The 20,985-nt window shown below is 42.8% G+C and overlaps 2 protein-coding genes across 6 annotated transcripts in view; one reads left to right on the top strand and one right to left on the bottom strand.

Annotated features, from left to right (window-relative positions):
* Positions 1-20,985, bottom strand: part of LOC122417522 (glycogen-binding subunit 76A-like) — a 122,068-nt gene that overhangs the window by 26,394 nt on the left and 74,689 nt on the right. The window contains exon 1 of one of the 5 annotated variants that reach the window (XR_006262297.1): positions 5,936-6,738. The exons of the other annotated variants lie outside the window; for them this stretch is intronic. The gene's annotated coding sequence lies outside the window, so the exon portion shown is untranslated. Of the gene's footprint in view, positions 1-5,935; positions 6,739-20,985 lie in introns of those variants that run through there. 5 annotated transcript variants of the gene reach the window in all.
* On the top strand, positions 4,316-7,435 carry LOC122417524 (venom allergen 5-like). The gene is made up of 8 exons (XM_043431071.1): positions 4,316-4,445; positions 5,501-5,566; positions 5,665-5,730; positions 5,829-5,894; positions 5,993-6,217; positions 6,331-6,412; positions 6,729-6,855; positions 7,252-7,435. The coding sequence occupies exons 1-8, from the start codon at positions 4,329-4,331 to the stop codon at positions 7,433-7,435; spliced, it is 933 nt and encodes a 310-aa protein (XP_043287006.1). The 5' UTR covers positions 4,316-4,328.

Here is a 20,985-nt window from a genome sequence, read left to right as displayed (position 1 = left end):
TACCACAAATTGCCACCCTCGAAAAAGCAACGGAGCGCGCGCCAGCCCATCTTTTCGTCGCTCTTTATTCAACTCTTTTTCTCTGTCCTCGTCTGACACCCGCTTCGTGTTTTCTGTGTATAGCGTGCGGGGGGAACACTTGAGTTTTACAACATGGAGCCCGGGTGTAATACTGTAATCGAGCAATTTCGGGGAGAGGTTCGAGAGCTCCCTTTGCCATTTCGAATAAATCCATGGTTAATGCTGCGAACCATTTCTCGATGGAAGGAGGCCAGAGCTGCTCTCTTTTGTTTCGCGGTGATGCTAAATGTTTGAGGCCCCGGAGATTTCTCTTCGTATACCGAACGCCCGAATGCGCCTGTGACTCGTCTCTGTCGATTTTCATTCTATCGAATAATCAAAATGGTACACAGCAAAGATGCTTTCGTGCTCCGATTTTTCGAGCGAAATTCTTCCTCGCTGTTTATTTTGGAATTGTCAAGTTGAAGAAAATGTCGATTCGATTTTGCGAGCTTTGTGTGGCCAGAAATTGCGAGCTCGCAGGCTCGCGTGCGGCTAAGTGGAGCTCCGAATCGCTCTCTTCTTCTCCGTCTGCTTCTTCTCATCCTCCTCGGTCTTGAATCGACTTTCTTTGAGGACTCGGAAAGAGGGAGAGCGAGCGAGAGAAGCAGTGCCTTTTGCCTCTACCCTCGTGTTCGCGTTTATTCCTCTTCTTCGTATTCTTCAACTCTTCACTTTTCTTTCGAGACAGAGAAAGATACTGAGCGAGAGAAAAAGACAGAACGCCTCACCCACCTGTCTGCTGGGCAATCTTCTAGTAGCCTTGGGCTACCCACTTGGCGGCTACCAAGAGGGGCTACTCTTTCAGCTACCAGAGACTCCTCGTGAACGAGTAAAAGGACGAGACTGGTCGACGTCCTTTTGCTCCTTTCACTCACGCTCCCTCGCCCCTCTCACTCCCACCCCCTCCTCTTATCTTCTGCACAACATTCAATCTAGATAGTAAATACCATTAGCTTTACCCATACGGAGACCTTTCGGACTCGGAATTTTGGGAAAGTCGATTGAAAATTCCGGAGAACTTAATTTAAGTATTTTTTCGGTATTTCATAAAAACTCTCGAGGGCTGAGGAAGTTCATAGCGAAATGAGTGTCCACTATCCCGAACGCTTTCATTTTCATTATATTTTTCGCCAAAGCATTTTCGAAATGAGACGGAGAACAATGTATCGTGGACCTGCGAGAATCACCGAGTTCCACGAACTCTGATATTGGAAGCGACGATAACTGGAGATTATAGCAAAGTGAAATGATACTTTTTGCACAAACCTCGGCTGCCGACAGCCGTTAAATCCGACCTCACATATATACTTTCTTCAATTCTAATTCTCTCTCGTCTTTTCGTTTCTCGAAGCTTTCGACTCGCGGCTGCCTCCTTATTTTTTTGCACTAGTTCCTCCCCGGACTAGCCTCCTTTCAATTTGAAGTCTGCTAAAGCATTTCTCGTGCTCTGTGCCTCTCTTTTTCTGCGGACCTTGTCGCTCACTCGACGGGCAAATTGGTCGTTTAGTTTCGCAACGCTCGTGACCCTCAATCCCAACGGGCTCTTACGTTCTCTTCAATCTATTACCTCATTTCGTTGTTACAACGTTTCGTTATATTCTTCTTACTTTTCATTTTCGTTATCATACTTATTATTGTCATTATCGAACGAGAAAATGAATCGGGTTGAAAACGCGAATGGAAGTCTCGTCGGACGCTTCGCTTTGCTTACCTGCGGAATTTCTGACACCAGGAACCAGCTCACCGAAGCTAGCAGTCAATGAAAGTCAGATTGACAGCTTTCGATGAACGTATTATATTGACAAGCAATAAATTGGTGTCTCAACACCATGAAAAATGCTTCGTAAGAAAAAAACACGTTGAAAATATGTAGATGACGGAGATTAATCCAAGAGATTAAAGCTTTAAGAGTTTGTCTTTAATGTTGATATTAGCATAAATGAATTTACGGATTAGCATTTTTGCTCGATTTGCATTTAACACCGGTGACCGCAAGTTTATCGTATTTCTTGCTGCGCTGATGGGATGTATAACGCCTTTTTCCCTTTCGACTGCGTCCTCCTTTCCGTTAGGTTTTCTATTCCGGTAGCAAAGTCGTTCTACTACCAGTAGCAACAGCAGCAGGAGGAGCACCCTTAACGAAAAATCATCAAACGTCCCTGTTTTTTTCTCACGCACAGCTATGAATTTTTCAAGCAAAGTTGGCGGTGAGAGAAGCAAGTCTTTCGAAATACGCACACGCATGCATGCAGGCAAGGAGAGATGCGAAAACACATGATCAGAAAACAGAGCCCGAGGCAAGCAGTCGCAGGAGCTCTTATCGTTGAGATTCATCTGCGTATCGGTGCCTTTTGTGGCCTATGCAAATTATCGTTCGTACATACCCTCGCTCATAAATAACGTTATTGACCGTCTCCACGTGCAGAATACACTCGCTCATATACGCACTCACCTATACACACCATGAAAAAATATATGCACACTTCATCTTCGTACATTTGTGTTCATATTACAACGCATAATGGAGGAACTCCGAGGGCGAAGCATTATAGTATTACAACGATGTAAAACTTGGTCCTCAGGCTTTTCTTGTCTATACGTTTTTTTTACTCCGGCACAAGCGCGCGAGGGATTCCTGTGATTTGCAACTAAAAACGTTCCAGAGAACGTTGAAACATCGGAACCAAGGATTTTCATGAACGAAACGTTATTTTTAATTCAGGCACGATTCTGTTGGCTGGTTATTGCTGCATTGAGCAGCGTTAATTTCTATAAAAAAATGGGAAACTTCATTCCAATAGAAGTGTTCTCATCGTCCTCGTATCTGTATTCACAAATATATTTGAAGCATACTTCCATACCGATGTGACTGATATTCAACTCGAAGGGATTTCTGTCTCTCTTGAAATTTTAATATTTTACAGTTTACATTTGAATTCGTATATTAAATCGTGTAAAAGTAAAGTGGGACAATTTTCTGTATTGTTTCCATTTATAGGAAAATAATATTTGAAAGCTTTCGAAAATAATTGGAATCTCGGTCCTTTGAATATAAAAGTCTCGACAGCAAATTCTGCTTGTGTATGCACAAATTTCGAGACGCTGGCGCGACTAAAATTTTATCAACTGCGCAACTACTCGTCTCCAAGGGCATTTGGATTGTGATCGCTAAGCATTGTATTTTTGTTTTGTTTTTTTATTATGTATTTATCCAACACGTTTACCCATTTTCAGGCGAAAAAGTAATCTTTGACACGTTTTTGGTATCATCATAAAAATGTCGTCATCCATCGACCTCGAAATATACAAAAATTTGTAACGGACTTCTCACGAATTTCAGGCCTTTGTGCTCGAAATGAAAACATGTTTCCAACGTTTATGTATTATCATCGACAACGACTGTCACGTTCACTCGATCGTGCATTTCGTACTTCTGAATAATATTTATCAATCGAAAAACTAAACACTTATTCATTTATCGCATGAACGAGTCAGGCACCACATGACAATTGTGTTCTTGCAGCGACGTTATTACATGTTATTGTAATAGTCGTTTTGTACTATTCTAATAGGTTGGAACACTTGTACAAATTTGGTCACAAATGAAAATGACTCTTGTGCACATTCAATTTTTTCTCATTACGTAGCTATTACATAAATCAACTTAATCTTATTTCCAATCGATGAATTTCAATGTGTGAACGTAATGAATTTGTATATTTTTATTTCATTACAACAACAAAATGATAAATACTAATTGTCTGTTAGTCGAATTGAGCCTAAATCTCTGAACGACACTTTATTTTCTGCCGTTTTTTTAATCAAGTGATCAGAATTCTACGGGTTTTTACCTCCCTTAAAAGTGAAAAGTCTGCCAGACTCGATTATGAAATAATTTAGAAGTGCATTACGATAAAGTCGCTGAAAGTCTTATAAGAAAATGGAATGAATTGATGCGATAAAAAATGGAACCGAACAATCAGGCTGCGTTTATCAAAAGCCTGCGAAGGCACGAAAAAGCGATAGGAAAACGACTTATCTTTTCGTCGATGCATTAATATGCAGGTCGAGTTTCGCGTCCTTTGTTTGTGGATTATTGACTTTATTTCTTTCACGTTAACAATAAAAAATCGAATGATTATAGCCCGGTATAAATTTAAGACTCGCAGGAGAACCGTCAATTCGCACAGTCAACTGCTCGCAGATCCGATCGATCCACCTCATTAAGAATTTTGCCAATAAGCTGAGTCAAATTTTATTTAGAAATGGGGTTTCTTGGGTACGGGCTCGCTTCCGTTGCGGTTTTATGCCTTTTGACTGGGTTGCTGAGCATAAAGAGTTCGCGCTGGAAGGCACACAAATGTTGCACGAAAGTGCATCGTGTAAGTAATTTTCCATTTTCCTTTTCGCTTTTTATTTTTCACAGATCGTTTCAAATTGAATTTTAGAAGCATTACTTTTTCAAGGCGTTGGTTGTTCTATGGTATGATTTAGAACCTTAGAGTACTTTCTTTTTCTAGTTTTGAATAGTTTTTACTCGAAACATCGTGATTCTTAAAAAACAAATCGGTACTTTTGTTAGTGGTGTTAAAGTTATGAAAAAATGTCATTGAATTCTCGTCGGACTCCATACTAAAAATAAGATGGGAATTCGTTGAAAAACTATGCTGTTGAACAAAGTCTAACATTGAAAATCTTTCGTTTACAGTCTATGAGATGCCGTGATATATCAAAATCCATCCGAGTAGGCGTGAAAAGGGTTAAGGAGGTCACCCTGTGTGGCATTTGTGTTTTTTGGGGCTTTTTCGCGATTTTTTTGCGGCGAGCAACAAAAACACAGACTTTTGAAATTTTAAGGGTTTATTTATTGGTATTCCAAGTTTATAATAGAATTTTAAAATCTGATATTTCGGGTAGATTCGATGGAAAACTACTCCACAGGAACCGCCATGTATTACTGTATGGTATCAACGATTCCGAGGATTGGTTTATCTGGTATCAAAAAACCAAAGATCGTTTTCATGTATAAAGCAGTGGCTATCGTCTGAACTAAAATAATACAGAAATATAAAAAATTAAAGTGTTTTCGCGCTTTGAAACAATTTTGAAAATTGAAATTTTGTGTTTCATAGTGCAATAATCCTTCAATTTTTTAAATATTTTTTACACCGAACCTAACCGAGATATCAAAGTTGAAAAATTTTATTATAAAATTGAAATACCAATAAATAAACCTTTCAAATTTCAAAAGGCTATGTTTTTAGTCTTCGCTGCAAAAAAATCGCGAAGGGATCCCAAAAAATCCGGCTGCTATACGAGGTGACCCCCTTAAATCGTCGGTAAATATAATCGATGAATCTGTCGGAAAATTGCTACTAATCATGGGAGGTACTAACTGTTGGACCGATTTTTGGTAATAACCATCTTTCATTCACAGCCTGCTGCAATACCCGACCTTGCGCCAAGATCCACAGAATCGCACAGAAAGAAAGCTGCATCGTTGGTAAATATGCTAATTTGATCTATCGAAAGATCGGTACTAACCGTGAAACGTACCAAGTATTAAACAAATTTTTGGTAATGAACATCTTCCATTCACAGCCTGTCGCCATATCCACTCTTGCACCAGGATCCACAGAATCGCACGGAGTGGAAGCCTCATCGTCGGTAAATATACTTATTGGATCAAACGAAAGATCGGTACTAACCGTGAAACGTACCAAGTGTTGAACAAATTTTTGGTAATGAACATCTTCCATTCACAGCCTGTTGCCATATCCAATCCTGCATCAGGATCCACAGAATCGATCGAAGTGGAAACCTCATCGTCGGTAAATATACTTATTGGATCAAACGAAAGATCGGTACTAACCGTGAAATGTACCAAGTGTTGAACAAATTTTTGGTAATGAACATCTTTCATTCTCAGCGTTTTGCCATATTGAATGATGCGCCAGGATCCACAGAATCGCCCGGACGGGAAGCCGCATCACTGGCAGTTTGTGGTAAAAAAATCGACAAGGCAACACTTTCCGAGCACGAAAAACAACAGATTCTCAACTATCACAATTGGATAAGATCGAGGGTGGCGAAAAAGAGTGAGACAGGTGGAAATCCCGGGCCTCAGCCAGGATCGAAATACTTGAAAGACCTGGTAATGCTCCATGTGGTAGCCTAAAATGAAAAAAAAAAACTACTTCACATGGATGGAAGATTATTTTTTGTTAATAAATCACTATTTTTGTTCGTTGTTTTTTTTTTCTATAGATATGGGACGATGCATTAGCTACCGCTGCTCAAGGCTGGGCCAATCAGTGCCAGATTAGCATAGGCAGGGAGTTCGTTAACGGTGAGTTAAAATCGTCATACTTGGCCATGTATTTCAATGATTGCAAGCTTCATTCGTGGCTACAAATGCTTCTATAGTGAAAACGATCAAAATAGCACTGTAAAAACTAAATATGTCTAATAAATTTTATCACCGTTCTTCCAATCGGTACAGGATTCGAATTCTGAAGTATTGTTAAATTGAAATGTACGACGGAATGAACAAAACTTCCTTTTTGTCAGAGTTTTTATTTCATCATCGAAACATCTTGAAGGAGAACTAATGCATGAGTGAAAAAAATTTATCAAACCGCATAACGAATCAATTTTACTTCCAGAGGACACGAAATTTGGACAAAACTTTTTCATTATCAGAAACGATCTTTATACCGAACTGGAAACTATGTTGTATTATTGGTATTCAGAAGTGCACAATTTCAACAATACCTTGGTCTCATCTTACGAGTGAGTATAAAACATTTATACTAACCGATCAACCGACATCGGTAAGTATGCGGTCCGTGTTTTGTCCGGCTTTTCTACAGTTTCCCTTGATTCTCTTGCAAATGGACTAGCGTATTAGATCCCGAAAAAATATGAGCAACACTTTGGGATGGGGGAGGGGGGTCTTGAAAAAACAGGAACAGCATACTTAGGAAAAAAGTGAGATTCCGGTGATAAAATGGGCTCGAAATAATCCGAAGACGTACGCACTGGATTGATATGCTTTGCAACAATAAAATTAAATTAACCGATGATTCTATTCCTTTCTAATTTCAATGGTATTATGGTCGTTAACGTAAAATGATTTTCATACTTGATTCGATCTGAAGTTCATAGATAAATTTCGTTTATTTTCAGAGATCCTTTGCCAACCGAAGAATCGTATAGCAACTATACTCAAATGGTATGGGGTTCAACAACGCGTGTGGGGTGTGGTATCGTTCGTTTTATCACGGATGAAAACCTTAAACAAACCTATTTCGTATGTAACTACGCTCCCCGTGGCAACATAGTGGGCCAGCCAGTGTACAAGACACACTAAACAACATTTAATTATTTTTCGTGATAATGGCCTTAAATACTGAATTTTCGCTGTACTTCTGATGTACTTTATGAAAATGTAGTAGGCAGGTAGATAAAACGAATGATCTGCGACTCAACGCACGATCTAGTTTACTTTACATAAGAATTACTGGATAACTACATTATTTAGCTTATACTTTTCATAAGGATTATAGCATTCTTGAATTATTTAGCCTTATAATCATACTTTTTAACAATAAAATTTGTACTCAGCAATCAACACAATTATATAAGACGTTTTTTATCGCATTGTTTTGTTTCCCCACCAACTCAAATACTTTCTTTTTATTAGACCGAATGTAACTGTTTCTCTAATCCCTCCGAGCTTCAAATCCTTATCACTCGCAGCTCCCACTATATTACGGGTACCAGGAAATCTGCAACCGGACATCCGAAAATGTTAAGAAATCGTCTCTGCGAGAATTTTTTCCTTTGTATACGTTGACAATTTGATGAACGTTAGTAATAAAAGTTCGAATCAGCCTACTACGACAGACCTCGATAGGAAAATAAACAAGAGTTTTCGTGTGAAATCGTTACAAATAAAAAATTTAACGAAAACCAAACCCGTGATGAAGGCACTTGAAAAATGAAGTAACTTGGAATGTTTTTATATGAATTTCGCACAGTATGTGCACTCCAGAAGGAAGGGGGGATGCAAAATGAAGCACGGGAAGAGGCGACGAGGAAGACGGTTCGGTGTATCATGCGCTTACAGAACCACGCTTACAGGGGTCGATTCGTGCACCCTTCCTCGTGTTTGCTACTTCGTCAAGTCAAGATTCCCTCACTTGTTTTATCTCACATCCTTCATGTTCGTAGCATCTTTGCTCTCTGCATGTACCCGCACACTTACGCAGTTGCTGACGATTCGCCGGAAGCGAAGAAGCCCCGTGAGAGGAACAACACATCGCAGAAAGGAAAAATGGAGGAGCATAGTGGCAAAGAAGGGAGGAAGCGAACCGCGTGCCGATTAAACTTCTCGCTGCGATTAATCATGTCCTCTCGTCGGCGAGAGAAAGAGGCGATACACGATTTTCGCCGGGAGCACATACGCGCAGGGGAATCGTATCTTCTGCGCTCTCCCCCGACGATCGGTCAATATATCTGGCCGCAACGTCTGTAATTTGTGTGTACCAAACGTTTTTATTCGCTTCGTTTTTATGCTGCTCTGAAACACAGACAAATTGTTAATCGAATCTCTGAATTGCGGAGCATTGCGTCTGGCTTCTTGGAAAATCAGCGCGTTTCCATATTTGAGCCTGACGACAATTTCAAGTTTTCGCGAAGCGTCACCTTTGCTCCTCCGGTTCAAGCATCGTTATCATTTCGACTAGGATTCCATAGTAGCCATTCGTTAAGCTCGAGATCGAAGAATAAAGGCAATGAATGTGTCTCGTTCTGGGTTAAGGAAACTTGTATCTTGGTACGCGACGCTCGTAAACTTCTTTCTTCGCCTTTCAATTAATGTTTTCGCGTCCCCAATTAACCGCGTCATCAATCGTATTAATTATTGGCTAGTTTTTTCTCGGACGCTTCTCCTCAATCCCGTTGTCGAGGGATAACCGTTCTTCCTCATCTTGAAAGGTGATTTATCAGCCGTACGATCGACAAATATTTTGCTCCACGTTTCCATCGAAGCGAGGCTTCCTGTTTAGATGAAAATAAATCACGTAATTTTCTCTTCCGAGACTTTCACGCTTGATGCAAAATAGATTATAACAAAAATTTATTGCGTCGACCCGTTGTTCTGTCACGAAACGACTCTTCTGAGAGACCGATATGATTCTTCTGCACGGAGAGAATCCAATTTGAAAAATTACCGCAAGTAACAATAGTGCGACCAATATTTATTGTTCAAAGTAGAATAGAATAGAATAGAGTTTATTAACGCGATAGGACGTGTCCTTTGACATACAGCCGATTTGTTGTACAATTTTGTCGTTTGTTATACAATTAATCGATGAATACTAGTAATATTTATTGATCTAACTTAATATTTCCATCAGCGTACTCTCAACTCTCTATCAGTCTACGAAAAAAACCCTTTTCTACAAGTTTAAGGCGTCTTCTGGGAGAGCATTTCAGAGATGGGTCCCGGTTACGCTGAAGGAATGCCTCTTATATTCTGTTCGAAAGTGAGGAACTTCCAAAAATTCTTTCTTTCCTTACTCTATTTTTTTTTTTTTTTTTTTTTTTTTTCCGTATTGTGAGTAACTCTCTGAGATATGACGGCCTTCCTGTACGTAAAGCACCGTGAATTATGCCTAGTATATGATATTTCCTTTTGCCATCCGATCTCGTTCATTTTAACTTTTCCCAATATAATGTATTGGGAAAGTGGGAACTTTTACCGGAGTATTTAGTAAATTTTGACGTCCTATCTGCAATACTTACTGTCATAAAACTGAAAACTCTGCAAAAAATAAAAAAAATTTACAATGCTTTACAGGAGTGGATACTTTTCGTTAACTTGTCGCCGCAGTGAAATATATCACGGCGAGTTTTACAGTGAATTTGACTCTAAATATTACCGTTTAATTCCCTCCGTGTGGCATCATCGAAATTGTACAAATAAAGAATGAAAATCCCGGAAGTAGTTCTTGGTCTACTTGAGGCAAGTGCATTACGACGTCCGGAATCCTCCGCACTGGCGTATCGATCACGGTCTACGGTAACTCGATCAGCCTTGACTCTCCTGGCCGGCAGTTGTTGTGGGAGTTTAGCAAAGTAAGTTAAGTAAGAAGACGGGCGAGAGGGCAAAACTCATCCTCTTCGCAATTCCCTCGCCCTTTTCCTCTTCAGATATATCGAATTCTCCACTCGCCAGAGCGGCGGTGCATCTTGCGTGAGCAGTTCGCGGAGCATCCGAGCTGGCTCTCGGATTACCCAACTCCCGGAGGGCTGGAGGAGGGAGGGCCGAGAGAAAAGTAGCGAACTTTCTCTATCGTGCTCTCCATTCCTCTCTCAATTACCTTTTTCCTTCGTCATTTTCTTTCCCCTGCCAAGAAACGCAATTTTCTACGCCCCCTGAACCTTCGCGACTCTGGATGAACTTGACGCGTGACCCTGACCCGTCGACCACACCAACTCGTGCGTGAGAAATAATGCGCATTCCTCCAACAATGATCCGGACTGGCTCGCGGTCACTGTGATAACCTCGGAGAATAATACCGACGACAATTTATCTAATGCACTCACGCACCGTCCCTAGGAACTTCACTCTTTAAGGGCATAGGCTTCCAACTTCCGGGAAACGTGCCGGTAGCACTGTAGCTGCAAGTTTTCTCTCTTACTCCACTCTCTGCCTCGTAGCATCGCCGCACTTTATCTCAGAAAATGAAGGAGCAACGTTCTCTTCAGAGAATTGATGCATATCTGACTTTTTGCAGTATTTATGTGACGAGTTGGACGCGTTTTGAGATTAAAAAATCAAGAAATAGCAGCATTTGTACGAAAGAGTCTCGAGAATAACTTTTTCTCCAAATTCAAATAACTTTTTCCCGGACTTTCAATGACGATTGAACCCGAACTCAGTGTCTGATATATTCGGCCTTCTGCTTTTGTCGTAGGCTTTTATTTAGTCGGATAACTTCCATGTTGAGCGAATTTCAATGGCAATGAAGTAGAAAATTGAAAAAATAAACTGGCATACGAGATTTTTCTTTTGTTTTTGTTCGATGATGAATATCGTGGCGCTGCGAGGTCGCAGGACCGTCGTTCACGTCGCAGGACCAAAAGGTTTCTCGGTTTTCGTACTCGCGCGAGCGCATAAATCCACTGAAACCCCCATAAATTGCCACGCTCTGGGTGAGTTCGGGAGGCCAACGAAAAGCGCATGTGGATTTTTATACATTTATACGCAGGATATTCTTCTGCGTTTTATAAGGAGGCTCGCAGAGAGGAGAAGGAGGCAAAGGAAACCGTGCACCGCGAACACCCACAGAGCGAGACTTTGTCAACAAATACTTCCCGAAAATCGCGGCCTGCAATCCATCACCGCACGAGCAGGCCTCTCGTGCATTCAGGGCTCGGGGAGGGGGCTCGCAAGAGTATAAGACCGCCGGGAAAAAACGAAGCGACGAAAAATAATTCAAAAAATGCGCAAAACGAGAAACTCGGTGGAGCGTAATTAAACGATGCCACCCAGTAATGCGACGATGCTAAACGATCCTCCGCTCGCGCGAATACGCGTGTTCGACCTCCTCGCGAACTCTGCGAATGCCTCTCCGGACCTCGAAATTTCCAAGACAAATGGAAGGATCATTATTTCCTTCGTTTTTTATCGCTCCCCAGAATAATGGATAGGAAATCGTTTTGTGCTTCCTCGAATATTATTACATCCTTAAAGAACGTCCGCACGAGCTCGGCACCCCGCTCTAAACCAACAAAAACCAATCGGACCGGATCCGGCCGAAAAGAACAAATGATCTCGGGCGATGATTTAAAAATCACGATAATTAGTCACGCCGATGAGTTTGCGAAGGCGAAACAAGAGAGAACTCGAGGCTAAATTTATAAAGCAAAATATCGAAGAAAAATGATGAATTCCGTGCCATCGGACCTCCTCAATGGCGCTCCAATCAGTTCAACCTTCCTGGCAAAAGGGCCAAAGGGTTTTTTCGAATCGAACGAAAGATACGACGCTGCAAGCAGAACCTTGGCAAAAAACGTTAATGAAATAATATCGATGCGGAACGCGTATCGCGGGGGTACAAAAGTATAGTTGGCCAAATGGCAATCCTCTATGGACGCTTGCTTCGCTACGTGCTGCTCTCCCGTTCGCTTCTTCCCCGTCATCTTCTGCTCTCCCGCTTCCACTACTTTTATTTTTCGTCGCTTTCGCCTCGATATCCTCGTATATGAAGCCTCTTTGTTTAATAATGATGATAATAATCGGAATAATCGTGCGATTGCTACGTTTCGTCGGTGAAAAAGGACTCGGCATTCCATCCCAAGAGAATCCCACGAAAAGGACCGGACCTTTATTAAAAGTTCTCGGGAAGGCCTGTACCGGAGAAAAATCTCCAATTAACGAGAGCGACGAATGAGAGAATCTTGAACGCTCCCAAGCGGATATTAGATTAGGTTAAAAAGCCGTTCCTCCGTTTTTATTACAAAACAAATATCAATCGACGAATAAAATCGTTCGCTAGCCAACTGAAGGAGTGTTGCTCAGCAACACGCAATTGGAGTGACTCGAGTTTGATTTGGAAGTTACGTATTCCTGTGAATTTTATAGAAAATTTGCAAAAAAATAATCCAAGCGCCCTTGCTGGGTCACGCGAGTAAATTGAATTTATAATTTTCGATTGAAAGTTTCCGATGTCTAGACAGAAAATGATTGAAATACTTTCTCAAATTCGTTGATACGGAAATGATTTTGGAGGGAAATAAAAGGCGAGTAGAAAATGGGGGAGTTTATTAACGAGGCGTTCCGCAATAACGTGAGAAGCGTGGGCCAGATTATTACGAGTGTCGATATAGCACACATTCGGTATTTATCGTGGCTGTCTTTTGCGTTTAATTTTGCATTGGTGTTCCTCTCTCGTGCAAGCGTGCGGGGTGCGTGGTTCGGGCCCGGCGAGAGGAAGAGCGAGTTATCGAGCGATCTTTCGAACGGTCTTCGGTGCCTGAGACTCCTTCATCTTTTTCTTCTTTTCGCTTTAAAGGAGAAGGCGGTGCGCGCATGATGCACAAGCGAGCGGATGGCTCGTCTTTTATTTGAAGACTTTTGTTGTTCCATTTTGATTTTTCCTCCGCCTATATAGACATGCATGCTCACTGCTGGTGCACATCCGAACTTTCGTTATACTTCCTCAACGTTCAATGAAATAATAAGCGTTTTTTTCCTCTCCGCGTTTGTTTCGTTCTTCGAAGTTTTATTGGACGGAGAAGGAGATCAGCGGATCGTGATCCTGCTTCGACTCACTCGTCGTTTTATTCTCGTGCATTTTTTCTCCTCGCGCTCAGTGTTTTCGTTGACCCCTTTCAGTTTCGAAGAGCAAGCGAGACGAATGGAACGACTGTTGATCGAGATTCCCGCCAAGTACCGTTCGACAGAGGGAAGCCGCGATTGTAAATTCGCTTATATGCGCGTGCCCTCTCTCTCTCTCTCTCTCGTCTCCTCCTTCCTTCTCGTCGCCTCCTTGGTCCGTCCGTCCGGCCAAGACGTCGCGCGATCCTGGTGCATTACAAAACTCTTGCACGACGCACTTGCCCGACTGCACGCTGTGCGCCCTGTCGAATCTTATTATTTCTTCGTAGCAAGACGACAGACGAAAAGTCACTACAATGATTCCTCGGCCCACCGGCGTACGAGTCTCGATCTTCTTTTCATTCTTCCTTCTCTCTTTCTCTCTTCTCCATTTCCTCTTTCTGAGCCACGTCCCTCTTTTTATAGTTCGACTCTCGCATTCATTCCGCGCGTATGAGCGTTAAATGCACTCCTCTGACGTATATAAGACCGATCGCTAATTTTACGAGCATCGAATCCCAATTTATTTCCGAGTACGCCCGGAAATTTCGTCTTTTTAAGCCCCGCGCGTATAGCTCCGGCGAAAAAACTCGTCGGTTTCTCCCTTTTTTACTTTTCATCCAATCTGCTTCTGCTCCGAGATTCGTTTTGTATCGTTGCATTGATCACAGCCTCCGATATTCTTTCTCGTTCAATAATTATTTCACCTTTTTTCAAGCTATTTCAATCCTTTGCTCTCGTTCCATGAAAACTTTTGTGCTTCAGTCTCCTCCCCAAGAAATATATTAGAAAGTAAAAATACATGTTTAAATACGAAAATAAAAATAGATGGAAAAACTGAAACCGTTTCCGAGTCCATTCTGGAACTCCGGCCATATTTCTTGTCGATTCCTCGCGACTGAAAGAGAATGAGAAGGAGAGAGAGAGCGGAGAAACCAGGGACAAAAAAATGTGGAGACGGTAACTAGTTTTCTGGATTATGCGCCGGAGAACTGGGTGATTCGTCGCGCACGATCGTTTTCTGCATTAAACATTTAGCGTTTCTGTGGATGTGTGATCTTCAACGAGGATAGTATTGGTGTGCAAAGAGAGTAAATGGGTAAGAATGGCGAATGAGCGTAGCCACCCCGCGGAGCAGCTCGGGGAAACATTGTCCCGTGTCTCGTGGACACTCGACGCGCCGAGGAGAAATCCCCACTATCACGAGGAACAAAGTTGATGTATATAGCACATTACAGAGGAGAAATGAAGAAAGAAAGAAAAAAGAAAGAGGAATTTTAAAAAACCAGTCCCATTGCCTACGCGTACAACTTATCTGACGCCCGTTTACGGCATCGCCTTGTCCAGGGCATCAAAGAATCGCCCCGTTTCCCTCCTCCTCCTCCTCCTCCTCCTCCTCATCCTCCTCCTCCCCCCGACTGTACATCGAGCCTCGAAAGCAAAAGAGCGTAATTTGCACTGGATCGTACGGAGAATTACTTCAGTTCTGTCCTTTTCTCTATTTATACTTCACTTGCGTACAAATAGGTGTGCATGAGCGCGCGCGCGTGCGTGTGTGTGCGTAGGAAAGTACACAAGCATACGCGCCCATGGGTTTGCAAAGCGTCAGACATCGTATCTCTCGTTTCTAGTTCTAGGGAGCTTGCGAGAAAATCTCTGCTCAACAAATCTCTCTCTCTCTCTCTCTCTCTTGCTCTTTCTCTTTCTGAAAATTTTTTCCCCTGCTTTCTGCGAAGGTCTTACAACGACTCGCGCGTACACCGAGGGCCCCTCGGCCTTTTCTTTCGTCCCGCCGACCCGGCCAACGGAAATAATGCAGCATCCGACACTCCGAGCGGCAGATAGAAAGAGAAAGAACGCGTCAGCTTTTATATCACCCGCGTTATAAACAGTAGAGCGGACGTAATAAATCGATCTGGCGCTAATTCGTGGCCGCGCCTCCATCGCGAATCGCGTTGCTCTCTCTCTCTCTCTCTCTCTCTCTCTCGTTCTCCACATTATGTACTGTATAACGGGTCCACGACGATCCTCCCAGCGTCAGGAGTCCCCCGCCGGAGAGAAAGAGAGAAAGGAGCGAGGGATCAGACATAATGGCATATATACATTTATGTATATAGATGCCCGTCATATATGTTTCAGAAAGTGCACTGGAGAAAGATCCATCGAGGTACATAGCTCGAGTATAAGCACGAGGGAATGAGGCATCTCCACCCCGTTGTTGTGGAATGTCGACGATCCTCGATCTCGTTCCATTATGGATCGTATTCCGTTTCACCTCTTTTTTAATACATAAATAATACACGATCGTGGTAAGTTCTAAGCTGCAGAAGGTCGTAACTTTGGTTATTGTCGGTATTAAAGTTTATGCGGATTGTGACCTCGCGGTTGAGACTATCCTCGATTACGGGTCGACGATTAAGTTAGACGCTACTTTTCTGATTGATGGTCATGCACCGAACGTCAAGTTTGTCGGACGCGAGAGATCGAAGAAAGTCAATGAATTTATTGGAGTTTATGGTAGTAAAAGTATCGTTAAATGTTGCCACGAGAAAGGGAGGCGCAAGAAAGGCGATTTCACGTCTTTGAATGCTGAGTGCAAAGCCCGAGGAGTCGCTGCGTGATCGCTTATTTTATTTTGCTGTGTGGGGGCACCGTGCACTCGCATTCGTCGTCTCTTTGGTATGGCAGAGCACGTGCCAGCACTCGAGAGAGTTTCCTCAGCGAAGCTTTTTTGTTGTTTAGAAGGTTGTTTTTCTTTTTGTTTTTATATGCTCGGAGGCTGGATAATCGTCGATGTTTTTTGTCGCAGGCAGACGAAAGGATTTTCGCCTTACGCACCTGAGGAAGATCGTACGTCTATGTCGAGTTGAGAATCGGTACAGTTTACCCCGGCGGGAGAGTCGATAAATGCACTGCTGCTCCTACTGGCTTGTCGCGCGTTTTGCCCAGGATCGGAAAATCTCAGGACAAACGCGCGCGGTCCTTTTACGATAGTGCGCGTGCTAACTTTTACCTCGCGCGCGCGCGCGCGCGCGGATTTCTCCATCTTTTCATTCTCGCATCGCTGTTTCTCGTTCTCCCAGCGATCGTCGCTCGCAAGTACAAAGCGCTTGGCCAACTCCTCGTAAGTGCGTGCCCGACTAGTTCGTCTTACTCTCGTCGTATGCTCTCACATTTTATTCCTTTTTTCACAATTTTTTCTCCCGTAAGCGTGCCGCGTGACAGTTGGCCAAAGCCCGCGCGGCACAGCTGCGCGCTCTCGCGCACCGAGAAAAGAGCGAAAGACTTTGCTTGCGACATCTCTCCTCGGTGCTGTTGCTCCTTCAGCGAAAAAATCCACGACGGAATCGTCCAACGTTTTCCCCCGATATACGCGCGATCGATGGGGCTTCCCCATTTACAGGAGTCCTTAAGGAAAAGGGAGAAAAACGATGGAGCGACTCGGCTGAATAGATCGTCGGCGATCCGACCAGGATCAAGGTGTCCAACCAAACGCGTCCTCGTGCCTCCATCCGATTCTCGACTCTCCAGCTATACGGAAATCTTCATTTTTCCCTCTCGCTCTTTACCGAGATTTATTTACCGAGCAATCCCAACCTTTTCGCCAAAATTCTATTATAATTGTGCCATTTTCTTGCCTCACTCGCTCGCTCTTTTCTCTACCACACACGTTGCTGTTGAATCATCCATTTTCAGAGGTTCAACCACTCCGACGATCCCGGTCGTTAAACTATTAAACTGTCCTCCGGTGCGCTCATCGAACGATTTATTTCTTTATCCATTTTCCCCCGCACGGACTTCCCATTTTTTCAACATATCATTTCATCGTAGTGCGAACTCTTAAAAAAACGAACATACAAACACGATTCATTGACAGCGTGCAACGCGTTGACGAGAGTCATTAAAATTAGTGGCATCCACGCTTAATTGGTCTTTCGATTTCCGTAGAATTCATCAAGATACTAAAATTGATAATATATATCGACTACTGGTCGAGATTCCAAACTCTCGAATCTCGAGATCTTCGATTCAACCATCAAGATCCTTTTATACAGTTATTTACAAATGTTATTTCAATGTAACTTCGATCCTCCGGATCTAGGATTGTTTTCGTCAGTGAAAAACACGTTGTTGCTGCGTATCTTAACTTTCGATCATCGATTCCTGTGCTGATCGCGTCCAGTCGTTAGGAGTGAATCCAAGACTATAATATCGGCCATTGAATCTGACGGACTTTTAATTGCGTCATTAAAGAAAGAGGAGCACGCAGCGGCACGAATATTCGCATTGGAAAAAAAGTCTGTCACTCTGAATTGAGAAGTCGCTGCGTTAATCGCCGGAGCCAAAAAGAATCCGGAGAGGCGCGTTCATAAAATAAGTCTTGGGAAATCGTACACGCGCCGAATGAAAAAAAAAAAAACAAAAAATGTACGAAAAAAAACGTTTATACGAGCCGAATGATTTTCGAAGGAAAGAGAAACCGCGGAGCTTGTAAGGCGGCAACGGCGGTAGCAGATATACAGAGAGGGCAAGGCGTATGCGCCTATAGCTCCGAGGGAAGATATTGACTAATAATACAAACATTGATTAATTAGCGATTCCATTACACGTGGCTCTCGTCGAAGTTGCATTTACGAATTAATGAAGGAGCCAGCGCAGCAGCGGCGTCTGTTCGACCGACAAAAAATCGTCAATTGTACGAGAGAAAAAAAACAAATACAAATGAATTCTCTCGTACGGGGATTGAAAAATAAGAAATAATATCGAAGAGAACGAGACAAGGATGGATTCGGATTACATGCACGGTGAGCGAGTTCGTTGATTTTCTTCGGCACATAAATTCGTTACGGCAACATTTATCATCGACATGCCCAATTGCCGATGCATACACATACGATCCACGAGTCTGCGCTTCGTGTCGAAAGCCTGCGACTCGGAAATACAATTTTTTTTCTCGTATCGACTTTTATTGGTTTTTCTCTTGCTCATTCTCTCCATCTCATTAGCATTCCTCGGCATTGACGTCTCCTATTTTCGTTTCATGATACCCTAAGCTCGAATGTGAGTTTATTAAAAAACGTGGCAGACACGAAATGACTTCTGTGCATGCCTTCGAAATTCGTAATAACGCGAATAGTAATTATAATCGATGCAGGCGCACCGAGAACACGTCGGGTGTCGATACACAAGAGATTGATTAATTAATCGTTTGATGCAGTACATCGCCGGCTATCGGGTTTCCTCCGCAAGCCATATGTATCGCTTTATGATCTCGCGATGAAAGCAATATTCCTCTCGTCGTTGTTGCCCGCTCTCGCGAGAGACGAAGATGAAGTGAAATCCATTTTGTTAATTCAATCCTGCGCGGCCCATCCAGCTGCTCGGATCCTTGTATTATCGCATTTCTCAACTCTTTCTTCTCCCTTTACAGGCTCACGCAAGCGCGCATGCATGTAGACGCTTCCATTGCAAAGCAGAGAACGGTACTCGCGCAATGTCAGTAACAAAAGAGGAGAGAATTTTCGCTCCTCTCTTCGTCGAGTGTATACAAGAGTGAAAACTAATCTCAACAATCCGTTATTATGCTTGTCGATCATTAGTCATTCCTAGGTTGATGTTTAAATTGCCCTCTTTGCGTGTCCGCGCAGGTATCGATGAGTGTACGCAGTGCCATTTCCAAGGCACTGGCGTATGCTCATCGGTTCTTCATTTGACGGGAAATAACTGACGAGGCTCCAGGAATACTTGAGGAAAAATTCGGAGATATGCGGAGAGCCTCGGGGTCGAGAAAATCCGCGACGAGCTGTCCGTGCCCCACGAGAGCGTCGAGCTCGAGCGAAATATTAACTACGATTGAATTGCTGATATACGAATGAACTTTTCGTTGTGAAAATATGACAATGAAGAAACTTCGTGTCTGATCCCCGAGGTACGAAACTGCCCGTAGCACGAGCAGCGTGCATTCAGGAAAGAAAAAACTTGACAGAGTGGGCGTTTTGGAACGATCTATTGTTCCAGATGCTCGATTGATGTCTATAAGCGCCACGTGAAGAGGGAAAAGTTATAGTGCCCCGACGATCGTGATTAAGTCAAGCCGCATTATTCATTCGATTATCTCAACGCGTCGAGTCCACATTGTCGTGTGGAAATGAGCATGCACGCGCGAGCTCGTCTGGCTCTGTGCGTGTGCGCGCTGCTAGTAAGTAGTGGGATCGAGGATGAGGCGCGAGTCTCTCTCGCGTCTTCATTTCTGTTAGGGTCGAGTCCGGGACCTCGGTCTTCCAGTGCACCAGGCTGAACTCAACGGATATATTTGTCAGCCTAATGCCAGATATTAAGTGCCAACGATAATCCAGAGATTGTCACTTTAATGCTCGCGCCTTTGTTCAGCATAGAAAACAATGCCAGGAATACATTTGAGCGACTCTGTGTGTACAAACGTTTGCTTTCACCTACACCCTAATGATCGACCAATATCTCTGGATATAGATATACCTAGAAAGTTTTATTATTTATACGGAGGTGTCAACATTTCCATCCACGTATCTCATAAATCCCTAGACGGGACTTGGTACAAAGAAAATATAATCAGCAGCCCGAGAGTCCGACGGCGACGTCGAACGGGGGTTCGGCTCGTAAAGAACTTTGTCTACACGAGACTTGACATATGCGAAAACAAATTGCCTTACCAATCAAGCTCTGACACACCGTTCAATCTACCCTGACTCCTGTTTCGTAATTATCCTGAATACCAGCTTTCAAATCTTTTTCTCAATCAACCTCGAATTCCTGTATACAATATTTCATTGCGTCTTCGAGCTAAGCACCGCAACTTTGCGTATCAATTGGAAACTTACTGAAAAGTCTGTTGGTCTTTAGCAGAAAAATCACGATTTACGTTAACCCTCTCAGACCGAGACCTATTTCGCGTTGACGGAAAATAATTCCCTTCATAATTTTATCTCAAAATACTTTCTAGTTTCCGAATCCATTGTGACACTTTGGTTTTTTTGTTGGGAAATATGAATTTTTGAATGTTCGCTGCGCGCAGCACCAGGGCCTTGGGGAGCAAAATCAGGAAAATTTACGAATGAATCTAGCACCGAATACCTTAAATACATCATATTAGCTTCCCTTTGAAAGGAAATAACGATTGGAGTACGAAAAAAAAATGTATACCCACTTTTATTTTGCGATAACTAAAGCACCTTTTCACACAACTCCAACTCAACATGAAACGCCGACTTCATATTGATATTTCGATGAGTTAAAGCAGTTTATCTCTTGGTTTAGGAGTATCTAAAGTGCAATCTAACCTTGCTTCATGGAAATAGGCAGTTAGAACCCCGACCTTTACTGACCGATGCAGTTTTATTGGGCCTGGAAGCGCGTGTTGCATAGAAGCAACATACGGTCCGAGAGGGTTAAAAATTAGAAAGAAAATAAAAAAAAAAAGAAAATTTCATAAATTTGGGCAGATTTTTCACAAGTTTTTCACATTTATACTCACTTTTTCTTCCACGATACTGTCG

Source organism: Venturia canescens, chromosome 10, assembly GCF_019457755.1.
Source record: "Venturia canescens isolate UGA chromosome 10, ASM1945775v1, whole genome shotgun sequence".
In the NCBI taxonomy this organism is placed as follows: Eukaryota; Metazoa; Arthropoda; class Insecta; order Hymenoptera; family Ichneumonidae; genus Venturia; species Venturia canescens.
This window is presented reverse-complemented; position numbering and strand designations above follow the sequence as displayed.